This window comes from Priapulus caudatus, unplaced genomic scaffold (assembly GCF_000485595.1).
Source record: "Priapulus caudatus unplaced genomic scaffold, Priapulus_caudatus-5.0.1 Scaffold1142, whole genome shotgun sequence".
NCBI classification, from domain to species: domain Eukaryota; kingdom Metazoa; phylum Priapulida; class Priapulimorpha; order Priapulimorphida; family Priapulidae; genus Priapulus; species Priapulus caudatus.
This window is the reverse complement of record NW_014578203.1, coordinates 5,965-19,276: the sequence shown is the minus strand read 5'-3', so window position 1 is coordinate 19,276 and position 13,312 is coordinate 5,965. Positions and strand designations below refer to the sequence as shown.

At 43.4% G+C, this 13,312-nt stretch overlaps 1 protein-coding gene across 2 annotated transcripts; it reads left to right on the top strand.

Moving 5' to 3' along the window:
• Window positions 1-1,484: 1,484 nt before the first annotated feature.
• On the top strand, window positions 1,485-6,860 carry LOC106815542. 2 transcript variants are annotated; one of them, XM_014820010.1, is made up of 5 exons: window positions 1,485-1,705; window positions 1,819-1,876; window positions 2,245-2,363; window positions 5,797-5,872; window positions 6,166-6,860. In XM_014820010.1, exons 2-5 carry the CDS (start codon window positions 1,844-1,846, stop codon window positions 6,178-6,180), a joined length of 243 nt encoding a protein of 80 aa, XP_014675496.1. In that variant the 5' UTR covers window positions 1,485-1,705; window positions 1,819-1,843; the 3' UTR covers window positions 6,181-6,860. The 2 variants fall into 2 exon arrangements, with proteins under 2 accessions (XP_014675496.1, XP_014675495.1); XM_014820009.1 differs by having other exon boundaries at window positions 1,485-1,718.
• The last annotated feature ends 6,452 nt before the right edge of the window (window positions 6,861-13,312 follow it).

Below are 13,312 nucleotides of genomic sequence, written 5' to 3'. Positions count from 1 at the left end.
GTCAACACTTCACGTAACTTTAACACTTGTCACTTCTCTCGTTCGGCATTATCTCTAGCAGGCGGAGATTTTCAGCGATGTTGACAAATTAAATACGTGCAACTAATTAATATATAAATTTATTTTATGTTAATTTAATCTTTTTATTTTAATTAATTTTAAAAGCTCGAGTCGTAATTTCGTTTTCTCAATGACCACGACCTTCACCTTATACGGTGCGACTGCATTCATTCAGTAGTTGCGTATTATGGGGACGATGACGTCACTGATAGATTACGTCCGGACACGAAATTTGATAAGCTTTTCGTTGCTGTCATCAGAAACGGGGTATTACAACTGTCGAGTTTTTTAAACTAATAATTTTAAAATTAATATTTATTCATATAATTAAAACTCGACCCGGCATTATTTTATCAATTGTTTTTTTTTACACAATAGACACGCACGTACGCAGCGCACGCGCACAGACGCACACAAATACACACACCACACGTACGCAGCCACGCATGTACGGACACACGCACGCACGTATGCTAGGCGTATATACACGCATCGTAAGTGCATAACGGACGCATAAGCACTTTTAGCATCAAAAGCGTGTCATAAGAAATCGACTGATGTCTTGTGTTTTCTGCGGAGACGGTCGAAGCAGGAGTGTGCATGGGCGAAGATTAGAAATAGCTGCTTACCACGCGACCCTGCAAGTGCCGTTTTGTCCCAGTAATTGCGTTAAGTCATTGCAGCCATTGTGATGGTAATTTTGAACTTAAAACTGAATTCCGTTACGACGTAAGTAAATTTTGAGATTTTCTGTTATGTTACGAATGACAATGAAGAACTAATTCTTACAATTAGCTATCTATAATTTGCAATCAGATTCTCACGAATTAAATGAACGTAAAGTATTACAATACTATATCAATTCTACAATTAAGATTTCTTCACGAATGAATAAACTAACTTCTACAATTACATATTATAATTCTACAATAAGATTCACGAATGGATCATGAACTAATACTACAGTTACTATTATAGTTCTACAATAAGATTCTCACAAATGAATGAACAAATTCTACAATTACTATTATAATTCTACAATAAGATTCTCACGAATGAATGAACTAGTTCTACAATTACTATTATAATTCTACAATAAGATTCTCACGAATGAATGAACTAGTTCTACAATTACTATTATAATTCTACAATAAGATTCTCACGAATGAATGAACTAATTCTACAATTACTATTATAATTCTACAATAAGATTCTCACGAATGAATTAACTAATTCTACAATTACTATTATAATTCTACAATAAGATTCTCACGAATAAATGAACTAATTATACAATTGCTATTATAATTCTGCAATAAGATTCTCACGAATGAATGAACTAATTCTACAATTACTATTATAATTCTACAATAAGTACTACTCGAATATCTACTCGGATATTCGCCTATGCGAGTATCCCGCTGGTCCTTTCCTTTTTTCAGTTTTCGTGCGGCCTTACCTTTCGTGTTTTTCTAGCGCTGCTAATGTTAACCCGTGAGAATGATTCTAAGGTTGTTTTATGCTACTGTTGGCGTAGGCCGGTTCAGTAACTCTCTGAAGTGTGCAGGCAATCGGTTTAAGTGGGGCCCGCTCTCAGAAACAAAATTAGTCTTAACCTTTTCTCGACCGGACCTCTACACACCGCGTATGGGAAACTCGTAATTTTATTTGGTTAATTTCTGTTAACGGTCTAGTTAGGGCCTAGTTAAAGATCTGGTGTATGTTTCTAATATAGCGTTCTATTCTTTCTTTATGCAGATCAACTTACTACGATACGAATACCATGATGGCCCAGTGGCCAACGAATTCCTTCATGGTAAGATGAGGCGTTAGACTGCTTCACAGCGACATGGTATCTCATGATTGAGTATAGGTAGAAACGGCTACAGAGGGTTTCCCTAACGTGTGCAGTGATGTGTAGTGCATCAGGTCCACGTACAGTGGCCCCCACGTGTCACGAAATTATTCGACTACGATTAAATAAATCAACACGAACACCATGTGCTGTGCTATGCTCCCGATTTTCTCGCCGAAAAGCTGGGCTTGCGATAAAGTCGTACGATGCTCATACAATTGAAATGTATTTGTGATTTTTGACGAGCTATTTTGTTGTTGTTGTTGTTGTTGTTGTTGTTGTTGTTGTTGTTGTTGTTGTTGTTGTTGTTGTTGTTGTTGTTGTTGTAGAGCTCTGTTGCTGATCGTTACGCTGCCGATCATAAAGTGATGGCAATGCTGAGAATGGGGGCGGATAGAGAAGATGACGCACCACGCCCCCTCGCGGGCTACTACGACAGCATTATTTCGTAAGTTTGCGCTTACGTACACATGCACACGCACGGATGTAACTGCACGCACACGCACTCATGCAAGGTACACGCACACGCACCAGCACTTACGCAGGCGCATGATCACACGCGCGCATACGCAATAACGAACACAGATGCATACTCACGCACACGCCCACGCACACAGGCGCACGCACACGCACTCTCTATCTCGCTCTTTCTCTCTTTCTCCCTCTCTCTATCTATCTATCTATCTAGCTATCTATCTATCTTTCTATCTATCTATCTATCTATCTATCTATCTATCTATCTATCTATCTATCTATCTATCTATCTACTACTATCTATCTATCTATCTATCTATATCTATCTATCTATATATCTATCTATTTATCTGCCTGTCTGTTTGTCTCTTTTCCTCTCTCCCTCTATGTTTCTCTCTCTCTCTCTCTCTCTCTCTCTCTTTCTTTCTTTCTCTCTCTCTCTCTCTCGCTCTCTCTCTCTCTCTATTTATCACTCTTCTAAAAAAAGAATACTTTACTAATTTTTATAAAAGTCGCAATTCATATCGTGACCCAACCTTCCACTCGCTAGACTAGTGGTGCCCCCGGACGCGAATTTGCGATTCCCAAACCGTATAGCTTTGGAAGAAAAATTGGAGCAACGTGATTGGCTAGAAAATTTTTAGGACACGCATTATTAGTCAACAAAGCTATGTATTAAATTATAAGCTAATATTATAAAGAAATAAGATTTAATTCAGAACATAAAACAAATGTTACAGAACAAATAAATGCAAAAACAAATAAAATACAAAGAAATACATAACGCAGAGGAAAATAAAAACACCATATGGCGTTCGCGGTAACTTACGATCACGAAGCGAACGCTCTGGCGATGACCCACTGCGGCAGATACTAAATTCGTAGATATAAAAATCAGTTAACCCTAACGCTAACCTTAACCCTAACCTTAACCATAACCCTAACCCGAATCCTAACCCTAACCCTAACCCTAACCCTAACCCTGACCCTAACCCTAATTCTAAAATAAAACAAAATTAGCCAAAAATAATAAGAAATAAAATAAATAAGCCCCTAGCTGTGCAAAATGCGCGACGCCATGGTGTGCGTGCGATAGTGGGCGTGTCCTAAACATTTTCTAGCCAATCACGTTGCTCAAATTTTTCTTCCATAGCTATACCGTTTGGGAATCGCAAATTTGCCCCCCGGACGCCCCGTCCTTGTATATATGCAGCGGCATGCTCCCCCCTACTGGCAATTTAATACAAAACAGGGAATTACATATGTGAATTCACTGGGAATTCGTCTAATCTGAATTCGTGGGTAACAGTGACTGACTTGACACAGCGTTTGCTGGTAAGCATGTCATCGTAGCATCGTTGAAAATTTTTGGAATTTAAAAGCGCACGAAAAACTCTAATAAAACTGAAATAACCCTAATTACCTCAATGACTACGTCCACCGCATGCCACTCACGATGTTTACTCGGTGACGTGGCCCTCCGAAATCCCATTGGTTGATACATATCACGTGCCTCAAACTCCTCAATGACGCAAACAGTGTTGTAAAGGCACATCCATAACACAAAAACCAAATGCCTCAATAGCTGAACGCCTAGAGCAGAGAGGACACGGCTGAAATGTCGTTGGATCGAATCCCATCTGTTTTTTCATTATTTTCCTGTTTTCTGTATTATTCTATGTTTATTCATATTTACATGATTTATTTACAACAGTTTAATAACAACAAATGATTTTTTTTGGTTTATAGGGTTAGGGTTAGGGTTAGGGTCACAATGCACCATAAAACAGGAGTTTGAGGTACGTGATTTGTATCAACCAATGGAATTTGGGAGCTATGCAGGCCCTAGCTGCGTGTGTGTAACACAGCTGTATATTTCGCCGTCGTTGAATTTCTCTTGCGTTTCGCGTGATTGACGGTGCAGTTCTTCATGCAATAGTGATGTTTCATGTTTATAAACATTTACGTCATATGCGCACATGCGGAGTTTAACGGTTGGCAGCAAGCAGATGCGTGATATTGTTCGATACAAGCACACGCACGCACGCACGCACGCACGCACGTGTACGTACACACGCACGCACGCACGCTCGCGCGTGTACGGTGCACACACACACACACCATGCACGCACGTGTACGTGCACACGCAAGCCACGCATGCACGCACGTGCACGTGCACACGCACGCACGCCACATGTACGTTCCACACGCACGCACGCACGCACGTCTACGTGCACATTCATGCACGCACGCACGCACGTGTACCTGCTCACACACGCACGTACGCATGCATGACGCACACATGCACACACGTGTACCTGCACACGCACACACGCACGCACGCACGCACGCACGCAACGCACCACAACTGTACCTGCACACGCGCGCACCACACGCCGCACGCACGCACGCACGCACGCGTACGTGCTCACACACGACCACGCACGCATGCACGCTCGTGTAAGTTCACACGCCACGCACGCACGCACCTGTACGTACACACGCACGCACGCACGCACGTGTACGTGCACACTCACGCACACACTCATGCATGCGCGTGTACGTGCACACGCACGCACGCACGCATACGTGCACATGCACACGTGCGCACGCACGCATGCACGCACGTGTACGTGCACACCCACGGAAGGACGCACGCACGCACGTGTACGTGCACACGCACGCACACACTCATGCACGCACGTGTACGTGCACACGCACGCACGACTCATCATGCACGCACGAGCAGCACGTACGTGCCCACGCACGCATGAACGCACGTGTACGTGCCCACGCACCATGCAACGCACAGTGACGTGCCCACGCACGCACGCACGCACACACGCACGCATGCACGCACGCACGCACGACGCGCGCACTGTGTAAGTTCACACGCACCGCACGCACGCACACACGCACGCATGCACGCACGCACGCACGTGTGTACGTGCACACGCACGCAACGCAGCACGCACGTGTACCTGCACTACATAAACAGCGCTTTCTATCAGAACAGTTGGTCATTCATCTGTAAATTTCAAGCAGCACGCTTCGCTTCTGCCAACCACAACACATAACACAATACACGTGACCTGATCTATGACGTCAGGTGGAAACATCGCTATTAGACTGCGCGATGGCGTGGTGCATATTTGATAGTGATTAGATCCGCTAAAATTCGAGACTGTTCGCTGGCAGCAATTGATCCGTGCGCCGGCCTTTCGATTTGCGCACGAGCAATAGCTGCCACGCGCGTGGATACTTTCGTAGGACGTTCCCGCGTCGCGTGCGCCTTGCCGCGGAACTGCGCGCAAATCCGCGCTTAGCGGGCAGGATCAACACCTCTCAGGCGACGCTTCTCTGGTATCCGGTCTCCCATCTGGTTTTTCCATTTGTATTTGGTACAGGAATAATATCGCGAAGGTGCAAGTATATTACCGTACAACTGCAGTGCAGCACTTGGAACAACATCCGTTCGTCACGGTGAGATCGTCCTGATGTATTATAATTCACGTGCTGCGTATATGTATATGTATATATATATAAACATATATATATATATATATATATATGTATAATTATATATATATATATAGTTGGCGAAATGCTGCAATTGTTGGCGTTTAATGGACACATGCGACAAAACAGTAACTTGCAGTAGCAAATTACAATTCTTTAGAATTTTGTTGTGTAATTCATATCGGCAGCTGCTCCGTGTTGCGTGGCTACAAGTTAATGCCTCGTTTGTTAATTAATTTTTGCGTTTTCTTACACAGTGGCACGGTTTATAGGTAACCTTGGTGGAGCGCTTGGACTGTGCTGGGACTATCCATTCTCACAGCTTTCGAATTCATTGAATTAATATTTGACTTCGCCGTGCATTGTTTGAAGTCCGTAACACGCAAGTCATCACGAACGTGTGTGGAAACGAAGTCGCGTGCCCCGACCGTGTCACCAAGCACGGTGCGTCCTTACTCTGAAAGATCAACGGATTCCGTGCAAAGTTAAGAAAAAAATGCCGGTCAGATGTATGCGTTGTTCAGTCGATGTACCATCGGAATGCTTGCGTACGAACTCTACCAATAGTGTCGCAGTAGCATATTTGAAATTTAAAAAATGTAAAAGTAATAACATTGAAAGGGAAATAAACGAATAAATAATAATAATAATAATAATAATAATAATAATAAGATAATAAAATAATAGTTGAAGGAAGATTGTAGCCTTCCGGTTACGTTGTCCAAATGTTGTCTGTTTAAAAAACTATATAGCCTTCCGGTTACGTTGCCCAAATGTTGTCTGTTTAAAAACTATATAGCGTTCCGGTTACGTTGTTCAAATGTTGTCTGTTTAAAAAACTATATAGATTTTCGATTACGTTGTTTGAGTGTTGTCGATTTAAAAAATGATTCAGCGAGATATACGCACACGTGGTCTTATTTACATTCGTTATTTATTCTCTATTGTGGTTGTGTGGTTTTAAATCGTACTGAGATATCTGGGTGGTGTCTACTGCTACGTATATTATCGTTGTCTTAATAAACATGTCTAACACACTGATAAGTTTGTGGTTGTCGATCGCGTGTACCTGCCTGACTGGCTTCCAGGAAGTGCTTAACGCGCATGCTCGTCAGCAAGTCGACTCTTATTTTGAAATGAACATGTATAATTGGTGTCCTGTAATTGTCGCCAAAGCAATAAAAACCTCTGCTATATAACGTAGCCAGTGTGCAGTTGTATTCAGGTAGACGTTTAGGCGAGGTATAGGCGACTTTCGGCGACTTTTAGGCAAATCGCGTTAACGTCGATAATTCTTTGGCACCACGACGAGCAACGATTGTACGTATAGTTCAATGAAAGTTACGAGACCAGCTATCAGTGACCGCTATAGTTGTTGCGTAATAGCTAATGGCTATTAATGTGTGTAATAGTGACAGTAATTTGAGCGGAGATACACCTGCCATTACGAAGCTCGGTTATTTGGCATGATATTTTATCATATGCATTTGTGAATTTCCTTACCTATTCGGTCGTTATTGTAAATATAACAGGCAAAACATGAACATTAAATTCGTGATATATATATAGACTATATGACAGATAAATGCCACTTTGTTTAACTGACGGAGAGAAAGTTGCAAGTTTATGTAATCACTTTTACCAATGAGCCGTCGTAAAATAAAATAAATCTATCAAGAGCGCATTAGTATGATACTTAATACTAAATATAAGTATGAGAATAAGTACAAGTACAAGTATAAGTATAAGTATAAATGTTATACTTAATACGCTCTTGCATCTATCTATCCATTGCTACTGTGGCTGTCACCTTGCCACGCAGGGGCACGCGTAGAACTAACTAGCGGATGGATCTATTAGATAAACCCACTCTCAGCACCAGACCAGTAGTAGATCGCCAGCAGTAGATGACACCAGACGTGTAGATCGTCATGTAAGCTGAATTTCTCGTGCCAAGTTTAGGCTGCCGCCATTGCAGTATAGCGCCTTGTCAGTAGAATGTGACAGTCTATAAACGCTTCAGCAGTTAGTTGAGACAGTGACACGCATAACTCTGAATTCTCAGCAGAAGGCGCGTGCATGCGAACTCCCAGGTGACAGGCAGCAAGCATCTCTATAATGTCTTATACGGCGTACAAGCACGAGATTATCTGCATCTTCCCACAAGAGGTCTATAGCGAGGTGTAGCTATTGCTGACATCAGTAGATGTACATATGCGTGTGCATGCGTGTGCGCGCGCGTGTGTGTGTGCGTGCGCGTGCGCGTGCGTGCGTGCGTGCGTGTTTGCGTGCGTGCGTGCGTGCGTGCGTGCGTGCGTGTGTGTGTTTGTTTGAGTATGTGTGTGTGTGTGTGCGTGCGTGCGCGGTGCGTGCCGTGTGCGTGTGCGTGCGTGCCGTGTGTGTGTGTGTTGCGTGCGTGCGTGTTGTGGTGTGCTGCGTGTGTGTGTTCTAGTGCGTGCGTGCGTGCGTGTTTGTGTGTGTGTATGTGTGCGTGCGTGCGTGCGCGCGCGCGTGCGTGTCTGTCTGTGCGTGCGCGCGTGTGTGTGTGTGTGTGTGTGTGTGTGTGTGTGTGTGTGTGGTGTGTGTGTTGTAGTATTTGTATATATGTGTGTCTCTGTGTGTGCGTGTTGTGTGTGTGTGTGTGTGTGTGTGCGTGTGTGCGTGCGTGTGTGTGTTTGTTTGTGTATGTGGAAATGAGGAAAGATGAAACTGAGAAAATTCACCCCATGTCATAAAATTGTCAAATTTTCCGTGTTTGCTTTCAAAATTCTCATTGCTCGCGTTCATTTTACATACGCCTCCACAGTACACTTCAGACGTATTGTCTAGACGCATTGTCTGGTTCGCTTGATATAATTAATGTATACACATCACATTCATGTATCAACATCGGCCATGCTTACGCTTGCGCTTGCAAATATGCTGTGTAACGCTAGTGTATAACTCAGAGCGCGCGCACTCGCTTAGATGCGCTGCCGTATAAAGTTGATAACTCAACAACCACTATCCCGATTTTGACGTGTTTTTTTTACTATCCCGGCGGCATACCAAGCATTGAAATCTGGTATCCAAATCAAGAATCTACTATCCCGCGGATATCGGGATACCGCTAATTTCGACCCCTGCTGTGTAGCAATTCTAAAATATAAGTAATTGTGTTCACTTTTTGTGGTTAAATTGCTGCATTATACTTCCTGTTTTACTATATTGTTCGATGTGAACATACGCTCGTGCCTCATACATAGCCCATAGCAAGCAATTAATGTTGGGAACATTCATATGAAAATCGTCCAGGTTTTTTGGATTTTTAACTAGTTGAGAAACAATCTTATCAGGTAAAAATTTGACGATACGTTTAGTCCCGATTGTTCTTACTTTTAATGTAAAAAAATGGCAGCAAAAATGGTGCAAATTTTACCATAGAAAATTCGTGGCGTAGTCCATTTATTATCATAACATGTAACATGTTTATCGCGCTAATGAGCCGCATTCAACCCTCCGCAAACACGAACACGCTGTGAAAACAATGTCACGTCGACAGACGGCGCCACATGTCACGCTACACCAGCGTGAAGATGCGCCTCGCCCAGGCACGAACGTCGTCGGTGATCAAAACGCGGGTCTGCGATGGCGGACGGTGTATCGGCGCGGCGACGGCTCGTCGACTTCTCGCGCGACACGTCGATGCACGGCCTTCGGAACGTGTCGGCGCCGGCGGCGAGCGGCACGCGCCGGATAGTCTGGCTGCTGCTAATCATCGGCTGCGCGGGCATACTCGCCTGTCAGCTCTTCTACACCGTCCGAGCGTTCGTCGCGAACCGGCACGCCGTTGCCACGACGATCGACATCGACTCGGAGTCGCGGCGGACCTTCCCCGCGGTGACCGTCTGCAACCAGAACCCGATGCGGTGCTCGGTCGGGAACGCGCGCGGCTACTTCGACCTGATGTGCGGCGCGATAAACGGCGCGCCACCTGGCGGTGGCCGTGATCCCCAGAATCGCACGGAGGGCGGCAGCGCGGATGCTACACGAGCGAACGAGAAGCGCAAGCGAAACTTGGTCAGCGAACTGGAGACGAGACTTGGCTACTCTAGTAAAGTGATGGCGGCGAACGCGGCGGAGCGAGAGAGGGTGGGGCATCAGATTGAAGACATGCTTCTGCTCTGCTCGTACGGTGGAACGCAGACCTGTGGAGCAAGGTAAGCTAAGGATTCACACTGTACCCCACTGTAAACTGATTCGAGACGCAAAGGGACGGTTCACTAAGTCACAACGTCGTTGTTAAATAGGTGACATTGTTAAATAAAGGCGAGGCCGTTAAAAACGGAGACGTTGTGGTTAAATAAGGACGACGTTGTGGTTAAATAGGGGCGACGTTGTGGTTAAAGCATTTATTTCAAACATAATTTCCAACCAGTCTTGTGCCCCCCCCCCACACACACACTTTTACGACACTTACCGTTATTACTTGAGTGACGGGTGATACTCCATTAGGAGTGTTCCCAACTTTAATGTCTATGGTTAGGGTTAGGGTTAGGATTATCAATCATTAATCATTAATCATTAATGATATAAAAGTTGAGAACACTCCTAATGAAGCGTTAGCCTGAGTGACAGGCGAAGCCATGTCTGCGCTAACTCTATTTTATATCCAGTAAATAACTACAATACATGATTTGCGATGCAGTGGAAATGTATAATTTGCTGTGCGCTATTATAGATTATTATGTTACGAACTATGGTGATGTAACTCCCCTGTGCCGTATTATGATAGTTAGTATACTAATCACCATATAGAGACCCGGGTTGGAAACTCTCTCTCAGTTTCTGATGATGCCAACCACTGTTGAAAGTGTAACAGTTGCCATACATCCAGTTGTAAATGTACGTAAAGTCACTGGAAATAAAAGGAAAATTGTATGAGTCAAACATCACCGACGACATTTTCAAATGCTAGCACGTGCGAACATATAAGCAGTTTGCTCTTGCCACTTCAATCCGTGACCGCAAAGCACTGATGTCATGCATTTTTACATGCGTCAAATATTCCACAAATATTTTTTTAATGATAAAGCCTGCCTAAGAGCATCTCATAAATATTAACACAACTTGAAACCGCCTAACTTACGGGAAAGTGATCATGCGTTATAGTGTAGTCGTTGGATCTCTTTCTGCTGCCAGGCGACTGGGCGCTGTAGCTTGCGTGCTATGTGCGCCGTGTAATTGTGTGTAAAACAGAAATAAAATGAGAGTAGACTGATGTAGTTTACAAACTGCCGTTTCACCGTATATTATATACTCACTAAAACACGTACAAATCACACAGGCTAAACTAAATGTTGCGCACTACACACTAAAACTAGCTACAGACGAGGGTAAACACAAGAGAGCCCCGTGGCTCTCGTGCAGGCTTTTTTATATCCCCGATCTTGCACGATGAGTCGCGATCCCACTACCGACTATGCTTCTACCAATCAATGCTGGCTACAAGGAAGGCATAGGTCCCTTATTAGCGCCTACGGACAGTTGTAATGTGATGACGGTATGAATGACCATTGGCGAGTGGGGTTGGAGATGTGTTTACGCCCCCCTCGGCCATGTAGATGACAGACGTGGGTATGACGTATGCTGGATGATCGCTTACCGTAATTGAGCGTTAACGGCCGTCTGAAAATATTTTTATTCGGCTAATGTGTATATCTAGTTTGTATTTTAGCCGAAAGCTGACCGGTACTAATGGGAGTGATGCGGCTAATGTGTGTATTTTACTCTCCGAAAGTTTCCCCCCACGCCGGGGAAAGACAATGACCCATCGTCAATGCTGTTCCGGCTGCTCTAGTAAAGTGGCGTGTAAAATCCCGTATGAAGAGCAACGGTAATGTCATTTGCTGGATTGATAGAGAATGGTATTATTTTAGTCAATTATGATGTGCATTTAGAAAACCGATAAATGAAGAGGTAGCATAGGTAGGTAGAAGGTGTAGCTGTTAGCAGTGATTAGGTGAATGTAAGAAATGCCCTCGTCTTTAGAACAGTAATATTCGTAACAAGATGACCATTAGAATGTGGAAAGCAAGGAAGCATAATAATAATAATAATAATAATGTTACTGCCGCTTCCTATACAAGCTATCCTAAGCTATATAATAAGGCCTCCTATACAAAACAAGTAACGATGAAGTTTGATCACCGTACGAGTCAGAACTTCAACACATTTGGCAGTAAACATTTTGATATCGCTGCAATTACTCTCACTCTTGCGTCTTTTTATGCTGTAACGTACGTGCATCGTCCTGTACAACGTAGAATACCTACAATACAACATATGCGTGTACCGACACGCATTACCGAATACCGTATTACCGAAACCAGGTTTAAATCTATCGAGCTTCGTGCTCCATTACATATCGTATTCATAATCATTATCATATCATATTCATAATCATCATCATCATATCATATTCATAATCATATTCATCATAATCATTCATATTCATATTCATAATTGTCATAAACCGCTTAATCCCATTAATACACACAGCACCGATTATTACCATAATTCATTATTACAATACCGCTGTGGACCTGACAACCTTTGTCACTTCCACACATCATACAGTCAACAAAAAACGCAAAAGTGATTTTATATTTTCGATTAAATGTTTTAGGCCTATATCAAACTCTAATTGAAGAATGTGTTTAGGAGTCTGACAATATAGTGTAAACGTACCGTTACGACATATTCAAAAACGATGACAAATTTCTACATAACGTTTCACGCAAAGATTACACCAATAAATACTACAATCAACGAGTAATAATAACACGTCCCGTAGGCTGGGAAACAATATAGGCAAAATGATTGCGTACCTCGCAGGTGTGAGCTTCGAAACATTATAATATGCACTTTTGGTATACCATAGGAATAATGGATCAGGAAAGGTATGGTTGGGTGGGGGTGGGTGTTTTGTGCTCTAGGTGTACATTCCCATATGTGCTATCCTTCGAGTCATACTTATACCGTGACACCTAAACAGAACGATTACCCCTCTCAGGTGAATCTCGTAGTTCTGCTAACGGGCGTAAATCTACCTGTGCCCCTACCTCACTACTCTCGCTCTCTGTCCCACGATTCTGTTTGTGGCCTACCTCAGCAAGTCCGAGGGCGTATATCCCAGGCCCTTGCATTAACCTGTGCGTCTACCTAGCACCTCGTCTTATTCCCTTAAGACTATATGCTTTGTCTCGGGAATTCGGGCATTCTACGCATTTCAGAAAACTCGTAACCCGAAATCAAGACCCTCTACCACGCTGCCCAATGGAGGTTTAATAACTTTACGTCTAACACATGCAATCGTTTCTATAGATAAATCAGTCATGGCTAACGTAATAAAATCATAGGATG